Source organism: Ipomoea nil, unplaced genomic scaffold (assembly GCF_001879475.1).
Source record: "Ipomoea nil cultivar Tokyo-kokei standard unplaced genomic scaffold, Asagao_1.1 scaffold0382, whole genome shotgun sequence".
Lineage (NCBI taxonomy): Eukaryota > Viridiplantae > Streptophyta > Magnoliopsida > Solanales > Convolvulaceae > Ipomoea > Ipomoea nil.
In genome coordinates this window covers 2,368,422-2,392,494 of record NW_017616810.1, presented here as the reverse complement: position 1 = coordinate 2,392,494, position 24,073 = coordinate 2,368,422, and the positions used below count along the sequence as shown (strand labels likewise).

The 24,073-nt window shown below is 37.2% G+C and overlaps 6 protein-coding genes across 12 annotated transcripts; 4 read left to right on the top strand and 2 right to left on the bottom strand.

Annotated features, from left to right (window-relative positions):
* The first annotated feature begins 78 nt into the window (after positions 1-78).
* Positions 79-2,423, top strand: LOC109172023 (protein HHL1, chloroplastic). The gene is made up of 6 exons (XM_019321153.1): positions 79-541; positions 1,330-1,467; positions 1,553-1,639; positions 1,756-1,803; positions 1,933-2,081; positions 2,171-2,423. The coding sequence occupies exons 1-6, from the start codon at positions 260-262 to the stop codon at positions 2,175-2,177; spliced, it is 711 nt and encodes a 236-aa protein (XP_019176698.1). The 5' UTR covers positions 79-259; the 3' UTR covers positions 2,178-2,423.
* On the bottom strand, positions 2,364-5,091 carry LOC109172019 (cytochrome P450 71A1-like). Its single transcript, XM_019321149.1, has 2 exons — positions 3,915-5,091; positions 2,364-3,122 (listed from the first exon to the last, which is right to left on the bottom strand). Exons 1-2 carry the CDS (start codon positions 4,788-4,790, stop codon positions 2,517-2,519), a joined length of 1,482 nt encoding a protein of 493 aa, XP_019176694.1. The 5' UTR covers positions 4,791-5,091; the 3' UTR covers positions 2,364-2,516.
* Positions 5,092-9,514: 4,423 nt separating this feature from the next.
* LOC109172022 (myb-related protein 315) lies at positions 9,515-11,586 on the top strand. The gene is made up of 3 exons (XM_019321152.1): positions 9,515-9,653; positions 10,313-10,442; positions 11,019-11,586. The coding sequence occupies exons 1-3, from the start codon at positions 9,521-9,523 to the stop codon at positions 11,476-11,478; spliced, it is 723 nt and encodes a 240-aa protein (XP_019176697.1). The 5' UTR covers positions 9,515-9,520; the 3' UTR covers positions 11,479-11,586.
* Positions 11,587-11,778: 192 nt separating this feature from the next.
* LOC109172024 (small heat shock protein, chloroplastic-like) lies at positions 11,779-13,185 on the top strand. The gene is made up of 2 exons (XM_019321154.1): positions 11,779-12,172; positions 12,632-13,185. Exons 1-2 carry the CDS (start codon positions 11,929-11,931, stop codon positions 13,090-13,092), a joined length of 705 nt encoding a protein of 234 aa, XP_019176699.1. The 5' UTR covers positions 11,779-11,928; the 3' UTR covers positions 13,093-13,185.
* A 1,371-nt stretch (positions 13,186-14,556) lies between these two features.
* LOC109172015 (neurofilament heavy polypeptide) lies at positions 14,557-19,172 on the top strand. 2 transcript variants are annotated; one of them, XM_019321138.1, is made up of 11 exons: positions 14,557-14,916; positions 15,388-15,834; positions 15,909-16,271; positions 16,352-16,480; positions 16,514-16,633; positions 16,793-17,137; positions 17,224-17,276; positions 17,449-17,508; positions 18,340-18,442; positions 18,543-18,602; positions 18,691-19,172. In XM_019321138.1, exons 1-11 carry the CDS (start codon positions 14,842-14,844, stop codon positions 18,913-18,915), a joined length of 1,980 nt encoding a protein of 659 aa, XP_019176683.1. In that variant the 5' UTR covers positions 14,557-14,841; the 3' UTR covers positions 18,916-19,172. The 2 variants fall into 2 exon arrangements, with proteins under 2 accessions (XP_019176683.1, XP_019176681.1); XM_019321136.1 differs by having other exon boundaries at positions 16,352-16,633.
* A 364-nt stretch (positions 19,173-19,536) lies between these two features.
* Positions 19,537-23,773, bottom strand: LOC109172017 (two-component response regulator ARR11). Of its 6 annotated transcripts, none has more exons than XM_019321147.1 (6): positions 23,530-23,773; positions 23,163-23,356; positions 21,873-22,025; positions 21,413-21,753; positions 21,235-21,311; positions 19,537-20,642 (listed from the first exon to the last, which is right to left on the bottom strand). In XM_019321147.1, the coding sequence occupies exons 4-6, from the start codon at positions 21,747-21,749 to the stop codon at positions 19,734-19,736; spliced, it is 1,323 nt and encodes a 440-aa protein (XP_019176692.1). In that variant the 5' UTR covers positions 21,750-21,753; positions 21,873-22,025; positions 23,163-23,356; positions 23,530-23,773; the 3' UTR covers positions 19,537-19,733. The 6 variants fall into 6 exon arrangements, with proteins under 6 accessions (XP_019176692.1, XP_019176687.1, XP_019176688.1 ...); XM_019321142.1 differs by having other exon boundaries at positions 21,413-21,781; positions 23,163-23,382; positions 23,530-23,772; XM_019321143.1 differs by having other exon boundaries at positions 21,413-21,781; positions 23,530-23,772.
* Between the last annotated feature and the right edge of the window lie 300 nt (positions 23,774-24,073).

Below are 24,073 nucleotides of genomic sequence, written 5' to 3'. Positions count from 1 at the left end.
AATTTCTATCCTAGCCTGCCATTTGAATGGTGGATATATTAATTTATATTCCCATAATGCAATGAAAAATGGAAATCTCAAAAAAGAGAAAAAAAAAATGAAAAAGAAAATTTGTGGATAAGATAATCCAAGTATTTTTCAACTCAACAATTCAGACAGTTTTGATGATTTGTCTTTCCATCCACCAAGAACTTCCTTAATTCGCAGTTCATAGTAACACACACAGAGGCAGTAATCTGCAGCTCCGGAAAAGCAAAAAATGGAGGTGGCTATGTCTTTCAACTCTCTAGTAAGGCTACCTCGAAGGAATCCCATGGAGGATTCTGGGTCTTCTTCTTCACTTATTCGCCACTCAATCTCCTCCACGAGGACCGCCGTCCCTTCCCGGAAAAGGCAGCGTGTTGGGCGGTTAATGGTGGTTGAGGCTAAGGGGAAGAAAGGGATGGCAGCTCGTCAGTACCAGCGTAATGCTCCTCCTCCTCTGCCCAAGCTCGAGGATGATGGCAACCCCAAATTCGTCATCTTCATTCGCATGGCCGACGTTAGACCCCTCTCTTCTCTCTCTCTCTTTCTCATATATGTATTTATCTGTGAAGACATTTTCTTGATTTAGCTCTACTCTTTTGGGTATTTGAATGATGATGATATGGGTTAAAACAATCATGTAATTCTCTTATCCTTTCAATGGGGTATTCAGTATGTTAAACAAGTTAGCTAACTAAAAGGGTGAGGTTCTTTTTAGTCACTAGAGAAACCCGCAACCACTAGCAAATGTGTGAATCGGATCAATCCCGCCTTGTGACCCGTAAAGAACCATAAGGAAGGAAACCAACTTAGGTTGTCAATACCTAATAGGCTCAAACTAAGAAGCCCAAAAGGTCGCTCCGGGGGAGTTTAACTTTTAACCTTCTGGTTACCAAATCTACCCGAAGGTGTGCGCCAGATAAATTCCACGATATAACCCTAGCCGGTAGCAAAGGACTACAAAAGAGATAAACCAGTCTAAGTTGTTCATAGCTGACAGGCTCAAACCTTGTGGTTATCAAGTCAACAACTTGACCAATTTGGCTGGGGTTGCCCTCTAAAAGGGGAGAGGTTTGGTTGTGGGGAAAAGTACTGTATGGTATGGAATTTTGCAATGAAAAGTTGGGGTTTTGTTAGGTTGAATAGTCAGGAATGAAAGTTTGGGTTGCAAATTTGCAGTGGAAGAATGGGGATTGGGGTGTGAATTAAGAAGGGATTTTGTAGTAAAGCTGGTGACTTTAAGACCTTATTCAATCAAGGCTTTTGGCTATTTTGATGCACATGTTTTTTGTTTATATTTGTCAGGTTGATCTTTGGTACCCCCTTAATATTGTTACTGGTGGCACAACTGCAAAAATTATGGTTGCTGCAAAGGACAACTTTCTCGGGAAGTATATTTACAAGGATACTCTAGCTAGGAATCTAGCGGCTGTGATTTACCGAGTAAGTGGCTACCAAGTTGTATGACTTTTTTACGGTTTTTGCTTATATGTTCAAGGCGTTTACTATCTTTCTATTGTTGGAACAGGATGAAAAGGAACTGCAGAAATTGGCAAAGAAACAGTTTCGTGTCCTGCGGGCATCTACAGATTTTAGATATGGATACAAACTTGTTGTATGCTCCTAGCCTCGGTTACTTAGTTGAGAGTCGTTCAAAGATTCCTATATTTTATTAGTATTTCTTCTTCACTTAACAACTCGAACCGTCTATTTGTCTGTCGAAATATGCAGGAGAATAATAATTTGAGGACTGCGCTTTCTACCACAAATATCATCGAGGTAAAAGTCGATAAGGCCATAGTATAGTATACTGTTTATTCTAGTAGCCGATTTAAGATTTGCTCGGGCAATTTCTTAATGTGAAATACTGTTTAAAGTGACTTTCATTTTAAAACGTTGAAATTGCAGCTTCCCCGACAAGAGGAGCTTAAAACTGTTCTTGATAAGGTGAAGGACTTCTTTGGAGGCGCTAAGGAATCATTTGGGAAGTTGACGTCCCTAAGTTCAGAATTGGAATCAACCGAGGAAGATTCCGAGGACTCGAAAGAAAAGACAATGTGAGTCATACATATGCAGATCAGAACTTGATGTTATTTGCATTTTTTTTTCTTTCGTACTAGACAACGTGTGCTTGTTCGTTTACCAGGGTTTAAGGCTAAAAGAACGATCCTAAAGAGGAGGAAGGAGATCGTGTTTAGTCACTACCAGCATCGAACAGAAAGCGTCTCCTCTGACACTGAAACACGGAGTGAGTTTCGTTTTAGTTCTTTCGACTACTTTGTTTATACTCCCTATAACTTGGGTAAAACGGGTGTAGCTACTTTACTGTTTGAATTTTATTTTTTTTCTGTATACTGAGGAACATGATCATGGTCTATGAAATCGTTACAATTTGGAAACGGGTATTCAATGGCGTGTATCGTGTCAAAATGTTTACATAAGTTGAGTAGGAATTAGGAAAGGATAGTGGAAGAAACATAGAATAGCATTGTTTACATTGAAGATGGGACGAGTTTTAGAGCTGATTTTTTCCTAGTAGCTAGTCCAAAAATCTCGGTCATATCCACGTCATCTGCTCGTAGTCCAGGTGGCAATCTCCAGTTAAAGTGATATAGCAAACGAGCCAATGAGAGCTCGATAGTTGCTAATCCCAAGGAGTAACCTGGACAACCCCTTCTTCCCCCTCCAAAAGGCAAAAACTTGAAGTCTTGCCCTTTGAAATCGATATCCCGTTCTAAGAACCTTTCGGGGTAGTATTCCAAAGGATTCTCCCACGACTCGGGATCCCTCCCGATGGCATAGGTGTTTACTAGAACCCGTGTTTTAGCGGGTATTTCATAGCCATCGAGAGTGCATTTCTCCATGGATTCTCGAGGAACAAGTAGGGGAACCGGTGGATATAGTCTCATGGTTTCCTTTATCACCGCTTTCATGTAAGGGAGGTGTTGAAGATCACTCTCTTCAACCTTCCCTTTTCCGCCTATGACCTTCCTTACTTCATCTCGTGCCCTCGCCATTACCCTAGGATTCCTAGCTAGCGCTGTCATCGTCCATTCTAGTGTTGACGATGTTGTGTCTGTCCCCGCTACAAACATGTCCTAGTACAGAAGAACAACCTTATCAGTGTCACTGTCATAACAAGATTTTGCAGCATTTGCTGTTGTTAGCATATGCTTGATCACAACCCTTATATATATATATATAGAGAGAGTAATAATCAAATGAGACCACCTATTCCTGTGAATCCCGTGAGATCCTTTATAAATGCACAGAAGTTACTACACGAATGCACATGAACTAGATTGTGTGCATGAATGCACACAAGCTATCCTGTGTGCATTCGTGTAGTAGCCTATGTGCATTTCCGAACGGTCTCACGGGACTCACAAGAACAGGTGGATAAACTTGAATATTAGCCTATATATATACAATTGGAGTGAGAACTACTTCCTCGTGAGAATGTGAGAACTAATCTCATCTATGCATCTAAGATGATCAATGATTGAAATTTAAAAAAAAAAAAAAAAAAAAAAAAGCGGTTACAATTTTGTAATTACAGTTGTACATTTGAAAACGAGACTATGCATTTGGAAAATAGTTGATAGTGAAGTTGGAGAAAAGTTTGCAAATGTACAATCAGGCATTACAAGATGCACCATTATAATTATAGAAATTTCACTTCATTTTTTAGGAAAATACTTGACAGTACGTTTGGAGAATGTTTCTAGATGCACAATCAATTATATGCTAATGCACAATTGTAATTTGTAATTAATAATTCTTTAATTTCAACCCCGGATCATCTTAAAGGGATAGATGAGACTTATTCGTAGTTCTCATAGAATTCTGCCCCTATATATATAGAGAGAGAGAGAGAGGGAGAGAGATACCAGAACAAGAGCTTTGAGATTGTCATCTGTGATGGGCACTTCAAGGTCATTTCTTTTCTGAACCTTAAGCAAAACATCAACAAAATCTTCTCTTCCTTCATCACTCTTTCTCAAATGATCATCTATGATTTCATCACACACTTCCTTTAAATCCTTCAAGTTGTTCATCAATCTCCTCTTCATCCCACTTATAGTGTTGATCCATTCCCACCTTGGAAAGAAATCTCCCAGGCAAAAACCGGCCAGCAGAGCCTGCGTCTCTGTCAAAACACTCACCAAGTCTAGCTCGCTTTCCCCGCGTCTAAACCTCTTCCCAAACGCCACCCGACATAGAATGTCGTTTGCCAGGGCGAAGAAAAGCTCACTCATGTCAACTTCAGTGTCAGAGCGATTGTTAATCGTGTGTACCAACCGGTTAACCTCTTCGTCTCTTATGATCTTGAAAGAGTCGACTCGTTTTGAACTTAACAGCTCAGTTACACAGATTCTCCTGGCTTGTCGCCAGTAGGGCCCGTAGGTGGAGAACGTGATGTCAGAGCAGCCGAATGAAAGGTACTGAGCAGCAATGAGCTGTGGCCGGCTTGCAAAGGCGTGGTCGTGGCTCTTGAGCACGAGCTCAGCGTGGCGGGCAGAGGAAATGACCACAGTGGGGACTTGCCCGAGGTGGAGGCGAAAAACGGGGCCGAGGTTCTGAGCAAGGCGAGCAAAGACGCGGTGGGGCATGTCTGTGAGGAGGTGTAGGTGGCCAATAACCGGGAGGCGGGGTGGTGAGGGCGGAAAGGTGGCGGCTTGTGGCGGGCGTAGGGTGTAGTAAAACAGGAAGGTGGCTATGGCTATGGCTAATGTGAACAGGAGTTGAAGGGTGGAGTTTTCCATCCTTTTCTTGCTCTCTGGTTTTCCACCTTCAAAGGTTGTCTGCAATGGAGGCAAGAAGGTGTTGACAGTTGAGGAGTTTATATAAGTACTGACTGCATGTTTTACAGTTGACTTGGTATTGGTTTTGATGATGTTTTGTGGGTTGTCAAGTTGTCAGCTTAGAATAAATGCTAGGTTAGCTTTATAGTTAATTGGGCTGAAGAAGATTGAATAGAGCGAGCTGGTTTGGCTCACAGTTTTCCAACGCTATCAATTCCATGTGATTGGTTACTGGTTAGAGTCACAAGTAGACAAACTTCGGAGAATAAAAATAGTTTGGTTCTTAAGTTAACTTTTCTTGTCAATGACATTATTATAGTCTAGTGGCACGAAGTGAGGTCATGAATTCGATTCTCCGTGAGGACGGTATTGACTCTTTGTACTTCAATAGATTGAGAAAATCAGTCGTACTAAGACAAAATTCCTTAGTGCTAAATTGTGGGCAAAAATATAAGATTTACCCTCATTATCTCATGGAGGCCTGGGAGCCATATAGTATTTGGGGGTGGTGTGATTTGAGGGTTATTATTACACAATTCAGTTTATACAATGCACATTTTTAGGTAATAGTTACAAATTTTTTGTGTGACCAAAAAATATTAATTAAATGAAAGACAATGTTATACCACCTATAAGATTGAATCTATCATCAAGTCACATGAAATAATGCATCATTCTATGCGGCGTCTACGCGGTTATTTTTGACCCATAATCCATTTGTAATCAATTATTGATAACTTAAGTCAACTTAATTTTGTTTTGTTTTATTTTTGTTTTACACCATGTTTTTTTAATGGCAATTTTTTATGTGATCTTCCGGGTGACGGGTTAGATAAGAAGAATTTAAATTTTATGAGATATAGATTTAATAATATTATTTTCTGCAAAATGTCTATTACAATTTTTGCTATAAAATATTATATTGATGTTAAAGTATTATAAATACGGTTTAAAATATTGATTATATATGCAATTCTGATATGTAATTTTTTTATTTTTTTATTTTTTTTTGTAAATTATCTATTATAGCTTCCTAAAAGTATTACATTTATGCAATAAAGTATTCATATATAAGGCTTAAGGTATTATTGATATCAACAATTATGTTATGTTCTTACTTTATTTTATGCAAAATGTGTATTACATTAATGCTACAAAGTACTACATTTATGTTATAAAATATTGTATATAAGACTTAAAATATTGGTTCATGTAAACTATCTATTAAAGTTTAGTTATAAAGTGCTACATTTATGATATAAAGTATTGTATATAAGACTTAAAGTATTGAATATATTTGCATTTATGTTATGATCAATTTTTATTAGATTTTATCCGTCTCATGGATTGATATGGATTCATTGTGAGCAAAAGTGTACAATTTAGTGTTAAGTCACAAAGTTAGATTGACTCAATTTATCTCATCATGAGTCTAGAACGGGTTCATGAATCTAGAATATAGCCTGACAAAGCGAAAAACTGTGTTATCAAAAAAATTACTCGGTATTATTTTTGTAAAAAAAAAAAATGGTTATGTTAAAAAAAAAAATTGTAAAACATTTGGGCCTATTAATTTTTTTGGGCCTTTGGTTTTCAGTTGTATATGTATTTTTTCTTTAGGCTATGGGCTTGCCATTGGGTTTTTCAAGAATTGGAAATGTATTGTTTTAAAATTACTATTTAAATTATTATTTGAATTTAAATTTTATTATTTTGAGTGCTCATATTAAAAATAATTATGATTGTGCAATTTATAATATATATTATGACTTATGAGCTTATAAGTTTAAGTAAGTTCAATAAGCATAATATTTTGTTTTAATTGTACAATTTTATTTTATGCCTTTACAAATGCAAATTTTAAGAATTATTTAAATTCAATCACATATTTAAATAGTCAATTTTTAATGAAGCTTTGTTCTGACCAACCTTTTTTAGAATATACTTGAAAATTATGTTGATTATTGCATAATTTGTTTTAGGCTTTAAATCCATGCCGATGTGATAATATATATGATATTATTAATTGAGGTGTAACCACAATATTCTTAATTTAATTAAAGTTGTATACTAATTTTTTTTTTTTTTTCAAATCGCATAAAATTTAGGCATAATTTGTGATTAATCATACGTAATATAATGGAATTAGCCAACATGCAATTTTGTTATATTTGTATGATTAATTAGAGTAAAATACTAAGGTATGATAATAATTTAACTCATCGACAATTGAGGTCTTGACACTGCTTTCCGGTTACTAAAATATGTACACCATGTCACCATCAAACTCATGTTTGAATAGCTTCAAAATTTAAGTTGAGTTAAATTCGAGCTTAGAAATAAAATTCCATCAAACTCAAACAAAGTTTTAAATTTTATATCAAATTTGTTTTGCAAACTTTAATCTTGACTCGATTATGTGTTTAATTTAGGCAATGTTGGACCGCCACTCATGATTTGAGCCACTCTGTGTGTTTATTAAGTACCCTATTCTACATGTTTAAAAAAACACTACCCTTGCGTAGATACATTGTTCGAAAACCGTAGGTTCATTGACAAGAACCGTAGGTTCATTGAAAAGAACCGTTTGGTGTGGGCAGAAAAAGAGCATTCTTAATTTAATGTAGCACTACTGCCATACAGAATAATTGTTCCTGTCTTTTGTGCTTAAACAATTATGTCTTCTCATAATGCTATAGCATACTGAGAATTCATTCGTTTCATCCTGTTTTTTTTTTTTTTTAATAAAAGTAAAAAGAAAGTAGGTGAAAAAGGGAGGGGATTATAAAAATTTGAGCAAAGTAATTTATAACATCGGTAAAGAGAAGCGGGCTTAGGAAGAGATTATAAGGTCTAGACTTAGTTCATTTGGATCAAATAAAGTTCATGTTCAAACTATTTTTCGAACAAAAAAAAAAAAAAAAAGTATTAAGCTCGAGTTTGACTCAATTACTTAACGAGTCCGCTCGACTTGTTGGCATTTCTATCTTGACTGAATAAATAGTCATATGTTTGAATTTTATACCAATAATTTCGTATGCAGGGTTTTTAAAAAAAAAAATTTTTAATTTTTTTTTTGTAGTATTAAAAATTAGCCATTATAATTTGTAAAGGAATTGAAGATTTAGCATTTAAAAAAGAAATGGCAGAAAAAGCATAATGATGAGGATTGGCACTCTATCGGCTTGTATAAATATAATTTAGTAAATAAATTAATAATTATAATTTATAAATAATTAAAATGCATAATGGAATAGAATATTATCCATTATTATAATTAAGTAGATTTTATGCCAAAAGTTTTGGATAATAAAATGAAAATTAAAGGTGAAGAAAACGAGTTGCTCCCCATACATGAAACTCGCCAGCTGAAAGGTGATCAATTAGGAATCTTTCCAAATTATTTTTTAAAAAAATAATTGTTGGGTTTACTTTTGAACAATTCAATTGGAGCAGACTTTGTGAATGTATCTTTTATTTTTTTAATTGTATAAAATAAAGAATAAAAAACTTGTCAACGACAAGGACTCACGTCTAGTAAACATTTCCAGCAATGATATCAATAAGGATTTGCTCATTGAATAAAATTCAAAATATTGTATATAAAAAGAGTTTAAATTTGGCTTTCATTTCTAGTAAATAATATGTTAGTATCAACAGGTATGAAGCATCTATCTCTCATCACTTAAAATTCATATGTTTTCAACAATTAAAAAAGTGAATGAAATTTTTTAATTTCTTGACAATGGAGGGTGGTGGTCTGAAAAATGCATTGCCTTAATACAAAATTTAACTTTCATCCATTGTTGTGGTCGAAAATTTTAATCACTTTATTAAATTTTGTCCAAATTTTCTAATAACTTACTATATATTAGAAAGCACTCCGAACAGTAATGTATCGGTAGACTTTTTTTGGATCCCTCAAACGATTGAAAATCCAGTTTGTCACTTTTATATCTTAGGTTGATCCAGAATTTGAAATTGAAATGAACTATGATATAATTTTTTTTTTTTTTTAAAGAAGAAGTAATAATGCTATTTCACCCCCTTGATTTTATCTTCTAATATTCGATCACTTTCTTATTTATTAACTATCAGAAATTAGTCAATTTCGCTCCACCTTTAACACAAATGGAATCCTCCTACACTCAAATTCGAGTTCCTCCATAGCTTGTTATTAAGTATTACTTAGCCATTATTGAAACTAGACAGACTCAACTTACCTCATCATGAACTTTAATGACGGTTTCATGAGATTCAGGAATTAATTCAAAAAAAAAAAAAACTTATAAATACCGAGTTATTTATATATATAAAAAAAAAAAGGTATTACCAAGTCCCTCATCAGTCATCATTCATCAAGAATAAAAAAATTGAGAATGGGGGCTCTCAATCATTTGTGCAATCATGAGCACCAACTTTAATTTAGAACATTTCTACATAGAAAAAACTAATGATAATAAACCAAAACAAACAATAATTTATATTATGTGGTTATTGCAAAGGTTGATTCTTTCCCAGTAATGAGAAGAAAAAAAGTGGGTTCAATCTGTCATGAGCTGGCAGAATCTTTGTTTGTGTTTATAAGCAAATCCCATGGGTTCATCTCCCAAGTTTTCCATACAAAATTTTGTGAGGAATATAGTGTGTTTTGGAAGCTTAAAAAAAAAAAAAAAAAAAAAAAAATCATCATGGGAAGACAACCTTGTTGTGACAAAGTAGGATTGAAAAGAGGTCCATGGACCATTGAAGAAGATCATAAGCTCATGACCTTCATCCTCAACAATGGAATTCAATGCTGGCGCCTTGTTCCCAAACTTGCTGGTAATTCATTTTCTAAATATATGTCCTTTTTTTTTTTTCCTTTTATATCGAGGTTTTGAATTCGAGTGATATTTTTCAATGTTAAATGGTTTCTTAACACAAGTTTGGCCATATTTAAATTTAAGACGGAATTTGACTTTATTGATATGGAGTGAAAAAGAGAAAAGGATCAGATTGATCATGTCGACGTGGAATGGAAAATATATCAAATATGTATATGCTCAACACATTCAAAGTGATTTTCATATCAAGCAAAAATATATTTTTAATTCATCAATTGTTAGCGATTAGTTGATTTAATTTGACTGTGCCATTCCCTACTAGACAAACACAAATATGATCCCGAATTGTTATATATATATCCCCGGGTATTGACCTCCTCGATTTGATAACATAGACTAGTTTTCCTTGTGGTCCTTTAATTTGTTAGTTAAGATCACAAGGTGGGTTTCATCTAGACTCTAGAGTGCACATTTAGTAAACGACAATAGGCTTCTCATAAATCAAAGAATAATATTTTCATTTAGGTGATAAGTTGATATCAAAAGTTCAAATCCTCTTAGTGTCAAAAATTAAGAGACAGGAAATGTTTTTCACTCTTCAAGAAATAACTAAAATGTAAATGTCTTTCTTCTTAAAAAAAATATTCTTTTTTGAAGGTTTGATGAGATGTGGAAAGAGTTGCAGATTAAGGTGGATTAATTATCTTAGACCAGACCTAAAGAGAGGGGCATTAACAGAAGCTGAAGAAGAAATGATCATCAAGCTCCACTCTCAGCTAGGCAATAGGTATATTTCTTCTTCCATATAATATTCTATTTTTAGTAACCTTTATTTTTACTGTCAACGTCATTAAATATTATAGTTGTAAAAATCGACCTAGGCAGCAATCTAAGCATCGACTAGGCGTTAGGCGATCCTAGGTCGAGGCGACTTTTAGTCGATCGAGACGACTCAATCCTAGGTGACTTTTAGTCGGCCGATTAGGCGACTTAGGTATCGAGTTGGGCGCCTAACTCGGTTGAGTTGAGCGCATAACTTGATCAAGTCGGGCGCCTAGCTCGACTGAGGTGGTGCCAACTCAGCCGAGTTGGCACTTAACTTGGCCAAGTGGTTTTTTTGCTTGCTCAACTACTCCTCTTCTATATTTCTCCAACCATGTACTCAACTAACCATCGAACATATCATTTGACTAGTTTGAAGATTATAACAATCTAACAACTCCAGCCTTGAGTGGGAAAAATAGAGACAATATACTCGAATTATTAAGTATCGCTTAGGCGCTAGGCATTCCCGAGCACTGGACTAGCGCCTTCTGCAACATTATAAATATGTATTTAAATTAAATGTGATGTTTGATAACAGGTGGTCGAAAATAGCAGCACATTTTCCTGGTCGTACTGATAACGAAATAAAAAATCACTGGAACACTCGCATTAAGAAAAAACTAAAACTCCGGGGATTAGATCCTACGACCCACAAGCCTCTCGATCAACCCGGGAGTTCCATTGCAAAAATCAACGGTGTGGATGATCATAATCAGCAGCAGAGTTCCTCATCAGGAGAAGAAGAGATGATGATGATAATGAAGAAGGATTACCCAATCCCTAATTATGAATATGCACTTCAGCAGACCCTCAATTCTAGCTTAGATGAAAGTTTAGAATTGGAATCAAATATTATCCCGGCAGGCTCAGAAGACATGGATACCTTATCCATGGATATGTATAACCCTGATGATCAAAGGCAAGAACCTTATCAAACCTGGATAGGGAGTCCTCTGCAATGGGACCTTTTCAACAATTTAGATGGGAACTTTTTATGAGTGAAAATTATCAAACAAATTTGTTGAGAAAATTATCCTCATTATGCCTGCGCGCTTTACTGTAATTAGTGTAAATTAAATTATCATAATTTCAAATTTTCTTTATAATTTATTTTCTGTCTTTAATATTTTCACTCCACAATTCCACATGTTCTAAATAAATTTTCTGCCATCTTATAAATTAATTCAAAAAAAAAAAAAAAACCTGATACGACACCGTTTCATATGCTCAAACATGAGACATGCTCTTATCCACAAGAACTAGCTAGCAGAGAGGTTCTGGAGAAGTCCAGAACCAAACCGATTCAATCTCCCAATGGTTGATACATTCTTCCAGAAATGTCCTTTACTTCCTATAAATTTCCATGGCGTCGAGTTTCTCCCCGACAAGAAAAAAAACATCCATAATCTTGTACGAGGAAGAGAGAAATTTAACAAACAAGATCGAAAATGTCTCACTGCATATCAAAATTCTCAGTCTCCCACCCTTTGGCATCCCAGAGAGCTTCTTCCAATTATCCATCTTCTTGCAATGTTTCCAGAGTGATTATGGTTCCAGTTTCTGGTAAAAATGGCAGAACAAGAACCTGCAGAGCCATGGCTACTGCAGATAGCAGAGACAGCCTTGATCACATGCAAAGGCAAACCAAGACCCAACCTAAAAGGAGGCCTGCCCAAGTTACAGCACCCATAGGTATGTAACAATCCCACCCTTAAAAGAAAGTTAGTTCACCCAATTACCCGTAATCAATTATCAGTTAACAGTTAATTTATCAATCATTTTGACCCTATTTAGTAAAAAATTGGCCTATACTCTAATTTTGACTTATTTGATCACTATTAATTATTTGATTTAGTTAAAATATCAATATAAATGTTTGGTTAATTAGCTTTTTGAAACTCCAAAAGGCTAAAATTCAAAAAGCTACTCCAAACAACTTTTTCAATTAGCTTTTTGAGGAAAGAAATTATACCAAACCGCTATCAACTAACAGCTAATTTACCACACACTTTTCTACAATCAACTAATGTTATCAACTATTTATACTTTCTAATTAACACAATCAGCTAACATCTAACAGATATCAGCTAACATTCATTTTACCAAACAGGCCTTTATCAATAATTCAATGTTTGTTTTGTTGGTGTGCAGGTTTATGGGATAGGTTTCCAACAGCGAGGACAGTGCAACAGATGATGGACACAATGGACAGGTTGATAGAGGACCCATTGGCATTCAACAATGGAGGGTGGTCGTCTTCATCTTCCCCTGCTATGCCGCCGGAGAATGGAGGGTACAGAAGGGGGAGGACGCCATGGGAGATCAAGGAAGGTGAGGGAGAATACAAGATGAGGTTCGACATGCCGGGCATGAGCAGAGAGGATGTCAAAGTCTGGGTGGAGGAGAAAATGCTGGTTTTGAAAGCAGAGAAAGCTCCCAAAGAAGAAGAGGAATGGTCTGCTAAGAGCTATGGGAGATATAGCAGCAGAATTGCTCTCCCTGAGAATGTTGAGTACGAGAAGATCCGCGCAGAGGTTAAGGATGGGGTGCTGTATATCACCATTCCTAAGGCTAGTGTGAGTGGCAAGGTTTTTGATATCAATGTGGAATGAAACAATAATAATGGTGGAAAGAATTGATCGAACCATATATTAATATGATGATGTCTGGTTTTTTGTTTCTGGGATAGATGGTTTTAATTTGGATATGTTTCCTGGGATCAATTATATATACATAGAGTCGTAGGTTCGTTGAGACCATCAATACCATGTTGTGTGTCTCATGAATTCTGATCAAACAATTTTCCAATGAAGGTACACTCATTTGCAAATATTGCAATACAACTTCCTAAAGTGTTATCAAATTATTGTATTATTTAATATAATTTTATCTAATTAAATTTGTAATAGTCTTTTGCGTATACCATTTTGTATTTCTATAATAGATCATATTAGTTCCGATTGTACATATATTAGTTCCGATTGTACATGCCTGTACGAGAGGAAGTAAGAATGTACAACCACTTGTACAACTTTCTTTGTCATGTTTACACTTCGTACGAGCATACCAGCGGGCATGCAACATTCTGTCACTCACAGCATGAATCTTTGTACGAGCGTACAACACTCATACAGACAATAGACTTGGACTCCTCTTCCTTTTGAGCTCCAAAATGCCCAAAATGCACTTGATATAGCTCAATATAAATTCCTTAAAAACGCACAATTTCACCTATACTTCAAATTAAGCTTATTCAATGCATAAAATTGGCTCAAAGGGCACAATTATAGCGCAAAAATGCATCCACAACACCCCACAAAATACAACATCTTTGGCACTTATCAAGTATTAAGGCACAACCGACTAGTCACCCTCAGTAACTAGTCGAAGCTTCGACTTAGGGCTTGGTATAAGCAATCCCAGGAGGCTATTGGGCTTTACAGGCGGGTTGAGGCTCACGACCCAGTGCCCAACGCGAGAAGGAGTGAAATATTTTGGGCTAATTCGAGACGTAATAGGACTAGGTTACCTATTGCTAATGTAACAAGGTCCCGTAACACAGGGTATCTTAGGATTTAATTTTCTTTTTGGACTTTGAGTCCCTCTTTGTATAAATACCTCTTCTCAAGGGGTAAAACAGAACCAATTTCTCATAATAAACATCTATTTACTCTATATTATTCTCCTATTCTCTTTATACATTTGTTATTTTAATGATGATATTGGCCGGCGGTCGACTACCTATTACTATGTTAGTCATAAAACTAACAATATCGTTCAAGTTTTGGTAATTAATAAATTATAACATTTGTCAGTCATTTGAACTATAATTTCAAGATAATTAAGGAATCTTAGTCGCAATAAATTTTAATCTAAGTATATAGATTTCCATTCCTCCCTAAATAGCTAATAATCGTGGCAGAAAATTGCTAATCCTGGCAGAAAATATAGCCGTTGGAATGGGGTGATGTATCTAAAACAGATTACCGGGCGTTAAGCCGTTAAACCTCTATTTATTTAGCACAAATTTAAAAATTATAAGTATCAATTTTAAAAAGAGGAAACTAGCCGTTGGAGTTGCCATCTTGCCCTACGACCCGCTCAGCTCCACCGGGCTCAGGTCGCTGTCGGAAAGAAACACGACGCAATCATAACTCCATCCTTCAAAGACGACCCACGATTCCTCAAGCACACAAGAGCTGCTAGTTGCTTTCTTTCTCCGCGAAATTTGCAGAGAAACAGATAAAAGCTGAATTCTTGAGGGGTTTCAAGAACAGCTGAGTCTCTGAATCAAGGAGAGGGGAAGAGGGATCGCTTGGGTTTTTTTGTTTTTTTGGTTTTTGGGGCTTTGTTGTTGTGTAATGGCGGAAACATCTTCGCCTTGTTTGGTGCGGTCATTCTCCCAGCCTTCATCCAAGTCTTACGACGGGCATGAGGTCAGTTCAAGAAACAGTTTTTCTCTACTGGTCTTTGTCTGTCTTGAAATTTTGTGTGTAATTGGGGTTTTCATCAATCATCAATGCCTGGTTTTTTCAATTTGGTTCATGAATTTGGGGTGTGGGTTTTGTTAGCAGTGTGAATTTATTGATTTTTCTTTTACAGCCTGTACTAGGTTTACTTTCAAATTAAAGAAAAAAAAAGGTATTTTAGTTTTGATATCAATCCCTTTGTTGGTAATTACTGGGAAATGTTAATGTCAGAACTTTCTTTTGCTATGCTATGGTGATTTTGTTACCACTTTATAAGGAATTTGAACTGGGTGATGATCAGTTTTGGTTGAATCACAATTTGAGAACCTGCAAATACATTTTTGTATCAATTGCTTTGCTGTTGAATAGCCAGTTTGGTGAATATGATTTTAGGGAGGTTTGGATTTGTTGCTGATCCAATCACTGCTGTCATTGTAGGATGATCTTCTTCGGGCACTAACATCATCGATTTCGTTCGGGAGATACATGTCAGAATCATTGGCTTGGGAGAAGTGGTCTGCATTCAGTCATAACAAGTACAGAGAAGAAGCTGAGAGGTACTCCAGGCCTGGTTCTGTTGCAGAGAAGAAAGCGTTCTTTGAAGCGCGCTACAAGAAGATTGCTGCCAAAAAGGCTGCAGCTTCGGTTGAGCAGCCGAGTGGAGGAGCTGATGATAGGGTGAATCAGAGCTTTGAGTCTGCAGAAAATGTAAAAGATGTGAGCACTGGAGAAATGCAGGGAGAAGAAGTTTCTTCTAATGCTGAGGTTTCTGTCACTGATGGGTGTTCTGCAGAAACAGCCATTGCAAAACAGCCTATATTCGAGGGAGTTGATAGAGGCGTCGAAAAGAATAGGCCGAGCCAAGATGAGAAGATGGGCACAAAGGTGTGTCTAGTTGTCTTGTCTACTATGAGTAATTATTTTTGTATCTGTTTCATTGGCTGATGATGAACTTGTAGGGAACTGTTGCAATCGATGGCTCATTGGTGTCTCGTGAGGCGATGGCTCATTCATCAAAAACTACTAAACCATCATCTAAATGTGGATTGCCCAAGCCCCCACTATCTGTTAAACCACCATCCATTCAATCCAAGAAGACTGAACATTCTACTACTCCAACGAGTATTAAGCGCACTGCGAAAGGCTCAGCAATTAAGAATCAGTTTGCTCCAAGACCTCTTCATGTGCCAATCAACTTTGAGCGCGATGAACCCATCAAGATGATATCCTCTCCAATTCTTCAGAAGATTGTAAATTCTAAACTTGTTAGAGCTATTACTAATTCAATTCAAGAGAGCAGATCTCAAAAGTCCCCTATTATGGTATATTCTCACTCTCCTTTGGGACTAATCTCCACCCTCACTTGCTTTTCTGTTGATTCAAGTTCTTTCACAAAGTGCAGGAATCTGGCATTTCATTGTCAAAGAATGTAACACCCGAGCCAGATGTTCGTGTGTGTATGGGCTCCGAATCAGCAGAAAATGTAAACCGTGTGGTCACTGAAGAAAAGCGGGGAGAAGAGTTGCCTAATGTTGATGGGTGTTGTGACCAAAGAGGCCTAGAGACTGCTGTTCCAAAGCAAACAGAACAACCTAACAATCCGGTGGAACCACTGAAGCCGAAGGAAATTGATAGAGGCGTTGACAAGAACATGTCATACCGAGATGAGAAGATGGACACACGGGTATGTGTATTATGAGTAATTACTTCATCTTTGCTAGTAGGTTGAGAAAGTAGTTATGAACAGATACTGCATTTGTAACAGAGTCAATAGTACTCAAAAAAAACTTCATCTTTGCTAAATATGCAAATCTTCCCCTTTGGGCTGATGTTGAACTTTTAGGGTGCTGTTACAAAGGGAGACTCATTGGTGTCAGATGAAACAAAAACTCATTCATCAACGGCTACGAAACCATCAACTAAATGTGGCTTGTCCAAGCACAGACCTGATAAGCAACCATCCATTCAATCCAAGAAAACCGAGCATTCTACTCCAAGCCGTTTGCACACAGGCTGCACAATCAAATCACATTCTGCTCCACTATCGCTTCATTTGTCTGACAACGTTGAGCACGATGAGCCCATCAAACCATCTTCTCCAATGCTTCAGCGGATTGTAAATTCTAAATTTGTCAGAGCCATTACTAATACAACTCGAGAGAGCAGACCTCAAAAATCTCCTTTTAGGGTGCACTACTAATCCTCTCTCCCTTAGTTGCTTTTCTGCCAATTTGAGTTATTATTGTTCTTAGATATTTCTTATATGAATTGCAGGGATCAAGCTATTCATCATTGAAGCATGTAACATCAGAGCCAGAAAGCAGAAGGTAAGTGCTTTGATGAAGGCTGTAATGTGTAACCTTGCATAATTTGTATGTGTTGGAAAATATTTTTCTTGTGGGTAAATGATTCCATGATGTTGGTGACTGCTTTATTACATGCAACACCTTGCATTATCCAATGTGTTTTTACCATGATGATTCAATATTATGTTTTCAGGACAATAACACTACCAGATTCTTCACTTTCTAGGAGCAGAATCACCACACCAAGCACTGGGTAAGAACTACTCCATATATTATTTGCTGCAGATGAGTTAGTTAGGCCTTTTTTTTAGGGGCTAATGAAGGAAACCCGCAACCACTACCCCAGGATGTGTACTGGGGTAAACCCCGCCTTGTGACCTTAGCTGGCAAAGGATCACAAGGAGGTAAACCAACCTAGGTGGCCCATTGGGAGTCAAGACTTATAACATTGTGGTTACCAAATTAACAGTCTGACCAGGTTAGGCCGCAGGCACTACCCGAGGGTGTGCATTGGGTAAAGCCCGCCTTGTGACCCTAGCTGGTAAAGGATCACAAGAAGGTAAACCAACCTAGATTGCCTATTGAGAGTCGAACTTATAACATTGTGATTACCAAATCAACAGTCTGACCAGGTTAGGCCGCAGGCACTACCCGAGGGTGTGCATTGGGTAAACCCGCCTTGTGACCCTAGCTGGCAAAAGATCACAAGGATGTAAACTAATCTAGGTTGTCCATTGGGAGTCGAACTTGTAACACTGTGGTTACCAAATCAACAGCCTGACCAGATTAGAGGGCTTTTTTAATTGGGTAAGAACTACTCCATATATCAATTGCTGCACATGAGTTGGGCCTTTTTAACTGGCTAAAGACTGCATCCCACTACTCTAAGGTGATCATCTTGCTTGTCTAGAAGAAAGCTTCTCATCCTAGTCATATCTTCTTAGATGTGCAGTTGATCACTCTCAATCTTATTATTCCTTGAACTTCATTGCCCTGACTTGAAGAAACCAGAAACATAGTTTTGAAATAGAAATAAGTCCAATTCTGTAAGAATCTTAAAAAAAAACTCTAATGTTTCTTGCAGCAATTCAAAATCTCCAGCTGCACATGGAAGTAAAACACAACCTTCCACTACATGTTCTACATTTGTCTTCAGGAGCGAGGAAAGAGCAATAAAACGTAAAGAGGTATGCGAACAACCAGTAACAAATATGCATTTTCAATCCTCATTGGTAACATAAGTCTTCTGATGCTTTGCTATACTTTTTGCCCCTCTATCTACTTCAGTTCTATCAGAAGCTCGAACAAAAGCTGAAAGAGGAGCAGCAGTTGCAAACCAAAGCAATGGTCTGTGTTAATCATAGCTAATCTTGATGGTGAAATCTCCTCCATTGGCCCAAACTTTTATTTAATCACTCTCGTTTTGTTTCTGCAGAGTAAAAGAACAGGCGAGCCTACAGCATCGAGTGCATGTGCCCCAAGGGCTAGACCAAACGCGAGAGTGCAGGAGAATGGCTCTAGACCACCCTGGCGGCTTCCAGGAAAATCTGAAAGCCTCAGAGACGTCGTGGGAAAGACTAACAAGCCCGTCATCCATTCTACAAAATTGTTTCTGAAAGAAAGTAGACATGAAAATGCTTCCCCAAATATCCAACAATGAGTTTTCAAAAGAATTTGCAGAACTACAGATCATCTGAGCTTGATATTTCTCTAATATCTACACTTATCTTTAGTACATATATACGTGTAGCTTATAAATATTGAGGGTCTGGATGCTCATAGCAAGCAGACATATAGGAAAAACATGAACTGTTGTTTGCAGTTCCAATTTACCAATATTGTATGATTTTGTAATGCTTATATGGTCATTAATATTTCTGCAGAGGTTTACTAATATGTAGAATATAATTTGTTTTCCACCATAGTTTACTAGTATTCACATCCCGCAGAATAAGATTAATCTAACTGAGTTTCGACTATAACCAGTCTAGCCCCAAATCTTCAAGGTCATTCCCCATGCTTCTAACTTCTAAGATTTGGAGACAATTCCAGCTAAGTTGGTGAGGTTACTGACTTGGTATGACTTGGTAACCACAAGATTATCAACTTCCAATGGAAGCGGCCTATTAGTTTGAGCCAGTCAGCTATGAGCAACTTAGGCTGATTTACTTCCTTGTGGTCTTTTGTTGGTTAGGGTTTACCCTCGAGTAGTGGCTACAGGTGTCTCTCGTCACCAAAAAAAAAAACTTCTAAGATTTATAAACTAAACAGACAAACAAAATACAAAACAAAAGAGAGAAGGGTTTATTGGTGCAGAACTAATACAAGCAAGAAGGTTGTTATTTGATAACACTTTGGTACAAATATTTCAGGCAAGACATTATTCACAGTGTCAAAAAAGCATGCTTCCAACACAGTAGCAGGATTTATCTTTCATGGAAATCTATGACAGTCTAATAATGTTGAAGAGAATCATGGTCATAATATAAACAGACCATGATCTATCACAGGATCAATGGCATACTCATAGTCATACAAGTAAGGTTGTATTTCACCAGTGAGGTTTGTGTTGCTGTAGTCCAAAAGCTCTAAACTTTGAGGGCCAACAACACATGGGGAATGAAATTCACCTTGAAGAGCAGCAGCATTAAAATCCTTGTCCCATGATCCACCTCCAAGAAAAAGGTTTCCCTCTATGGATTCGGGAATCTTCATGCTCCATGTAGTACTGGGAATTTGCTCGAAAGCTTGAAAATTTGTCAAGCAACTCTGAGGCTGAGCAGGCAACAAGTCTACAGCACATTCTAACGGAGATACTGTTCTTACCCCGGGAGTTTTGGTAGGCTTACTCTTTATTTCCCCGGGGTTTATGTCTTTGTGAGGTGCGAGATTGAGGAGAGGTTGTGCTTGATCGAGTTGGACATGTTGAGGAAGCTTCGGTGAAGGTAGATGGTTAACGTTGTCCTCTGTTTGAATCTGCGGTGGCTTGAATTCATGTTTGAAACCAGTTTTGGAAACTTCACTAGCCCAGCAATATTGTATAGGGATCTCACCCGCGTGTTCTAGATCAACAGAATCAACCGGTACACAGCTCGCTTTTGAACAACTGATACTCTTCTGAGAATCACTCACGCCCGCTGTTGACAACGAAGCAGCAGCCTTAACCTCGCCCTCGTAATTTCTGGACTCAACCTCTTGCACGAAAAAATTTTCCCCAGGAAAAGAATACTTTCCATTTGTTGACTTGCTTGGTTTCACGTCAACTAAATTCTGAAGGCACGCACTTGAAGAGGATTCTTTTGGAGAGAGATCCGGGTGCTTTGTCCCACTGGACGAGGCTTTAAGCTCATTCTCTTTCTGCAACCTGGTCAAGTATAGGCGATACTTCTGCAAAACAAAACAAGACCACTCTCACAAATCGAGATGTGCAATCCCCATTCATAGATTTGTCTTCCCACAAAGAAAAACAATAGATTTATACATTCATTATCTCTTCAAAACAAATCATAAAAACTAAAACCAAGCCCATTGAAAATCTTTGTTCAAACTTTACGTATTTTCTTAACTTTATATGTTGTTTTCTAGTCTCTAAACTGTGGGGCTTCGGCCGAGCTCAGCCCCTGCTCGATTCGAGATGTGGTGTTGTGGCTTACCATGGAGGGATGTGGTTAAATGGTTAATGTCCACCTACTTGGCTACTTATCACCAATTGGTTTTAGGTAAGATATGACAACCAAATAGCCAAAGAACTATGTGGTTAAACGTGCTTGACTTACAGCAGACATGAGAAGTAAACATAGTGCAGCGCTGAGATCCATCATAAACATTGTCTAAGATTTTAGGAAGGCGTGTTTTGAAACTGTTTCCATATTATAAGTGTATGTGAGCAATTATAACTTCCTTTTGAAGAGGCTATTTTGGCAAAATCCACTCCCGCCTTCCTGAATATTATCAGTGAGAGAGTTTGAAGGATATTTACCTGCAAGTGGCTAGCAACATTTTCTCGAGTCAACCAAGGTACACCCATTAAGTCCAAAATTTTCTTCGGACCAACCTCTGCCAAAAGAAAAAGAAATTTATGTTCTCGGACCAACCACGACCAAGTATTATATCATAGTGATCCAAGTTAAGAGGAAGTGATGGTGCAACAAACTTACTATCGAATCCAATCTGATTTACGGCTTTGACAAATTTCTGATGGAGTTCTACCGTCCAAACTACCCTAGGCTTCTTCGCAGAGGAAGGGTCGCCACTTTTAGAATCACTTGTTTCTCTCTCGTCAAACTTGTAATCAAAATCTTTTCTTTTCTTTCCCGATTGAAGTTCAATTCCATTAAGCATCCAAGCTTCATCGAATTGGTCTGATTCGTGATTATCTATGTCTCGTGATTCTTGCATCCTCTTCCTAACTACATGCTGCCATATGTTTCTTAGCTCCTTCATCCTTATAGGCTTTAAAAGATAATCGCATGCACCGTGCTGTACACCCTTCATAACCCTGCTTGTTTCTCCATCAACAGACATCACTGAAACAATTAGAAGAGGACTATAAATATCGAATATTTAAATCAAATCTAGGGAGAGAGAAGCAGAATGCGTTAAGGATAGTAAACTGACTTATAACTGGAAGGTCCATCTCGAGTCCAACGAGTTCCAGAAGCTTGAAACCGTCCATATCAGGCATGTTAACATCGCTTATTACAATGTCAAATCCATTTCTTCTTTCTCGGAGCAGGCCAATAGCCTCCGTTGCAAGGCCACATGTAGTTACTGAAACAACCGAGATTTTTCATTTCAGAAGCACAACCAAATTGGAAAACATGGAGTTCGAGCTTTGAATGCCAAGTAGAAATGGAATAAAATGCACAGCTCAAATTACAGAACGGGTTATCCTCATCAGCCAAGGCTGAAAGAAAGCAAACACATTTTGAATGCTTTTGCATATTAGTCATCTACATTAACAAAGCAAACAATACTCCGAAAATGGTTGCTTTATTTTTATATTTATAAAATTGTCCAGGCACCCCCCCAGGTGGAGGACCGGTGTTTTTTGCCTTCCTGGTTTGAGCCGGTCAACTATGGGCAACCTAGACTGGTTTACCTCTTTATGGTCCTTTGCCGGCTAAGGTCACAAGGCGAGGTTTACCCAATGCACACCCTCGGGTAATGGCTGCAGGTTTCCCTCATCAGTCAAAAAAAGGAAAGAATAATCTCAAGAAAGATTCGGTCCACCTATAGACTCCTGCAGCTGCAATATTACACAGGAGCAATTCGGTTTGTAAATTCTAAATGCAAATCTGAACTTAAAAATAAAAAATCCCTTAAAATTTTCAACTATGGGGTTGTAAAACATGGAAATCACTGCAAGAATTGAAGACATAACATTTCTGCTGTTATCAATTGCTGACAAGAATGACTTTGAAAGCTTTATGTCCAATTCCTCATAGACAATTCTTTTTTTTTTTTTTTTTTTTTTCAAGAAACCAAATTTTATAGCATAAAAAACCCTCTAAATTCATATTATTTGCTCTTAAGCACTGTACATATGCAACACCATCAGTACAACCTCAAAAGCCTAAGATTCTTAAGTTCCTGTGTTTAAGAACACTAAACATGGCCATTTTTGTCTCCTTAGATATGAGTCAAACATGATCAGATAGGAGTATAAAGTCCAAGAATTCCAAAAAAAAAAAGGGTACAGAAGCCCAAGCTAAGATTATTACACAGAACCAAACTACAGATATGCTTAGATTAACTGATCAAGGAAGGAGATGGAGTTGACAACCTAGGATTTCAGCCATAAAACACAAAATTATGAAGTTTACATGCTAAAAATGAAATCTTTTTTGTCAGAAACACCAAGTTAAAAACAAAGCAAAAAAGGGTATTTTTCCAAGTGATGAAAACCTTCATATGAGCACTTCTTGAGCATCTTCTCAAGAATCTTCAACCAGGTTGGATCATCGTCGACGACGAGAACCCGGAGACCGGCCGGAAAAGTTTCGCTGCTCCTGGGGAGAAAGATCCCGCCGGCCATGACACTCTCCATCAAGAAAAAAAAAATCAGAGCTGCCCTCTCTCCACAGAGAACTCAGATTCAGCTGAAAGAAGACGACAAGACTTGAACCTGGAAATTGGATAAATATCAAGAACACATATATAAAGATACCCCCAACAGTCCAACACGCACAGAAACAAAAAAATTATGTGCTTAATCAGCAGAGAGAGAGAGAGAGAGAACCCAAAAATACTAAATAAATAAATTTTGAGAGACCTGTGGCTATAAAGGGTCAAGAGGAGAAGATGGCAAGGAATTTGGTCGCCCTCTATGGCTCTTTTGCTTGTATTTAACAGACAAACACAACCCAGAATTCAATCTAAGGATTATTGGAAGTGGGCAGTGGGAAGTGTCTTTTGTTTGTTCTAATCAGATGTTTGGGCAACAGAAGAATACACTGAGAGGTGAATGTCTCTGTCTAGCCATTTTAGTGATTCTTGGAGCTGATGGGGTAACTTCAACTTTTTGGTATGTTTTATCTACACTACTTGTATTGGTATAATGCCCACTTTTTGGGATAATGTTATTCCTGTTTCTACTTTTCCTCCAATAAATATATCCACCATTCAGTTATAAGTTCAATTATCATTAGAAGGTACTTCGTATTATTATTTTTATTTAACTTTTCTAATAATTTATTATAGCGAATTTACTTATGATTGTGTTGAACTTTTAGTTCCAAGATGATATAATTAAGCGCTTAAATAATTAGGATAAGTAATAAGATAGGAATTATAAGAATATCGTTCTCTTTTCCCAT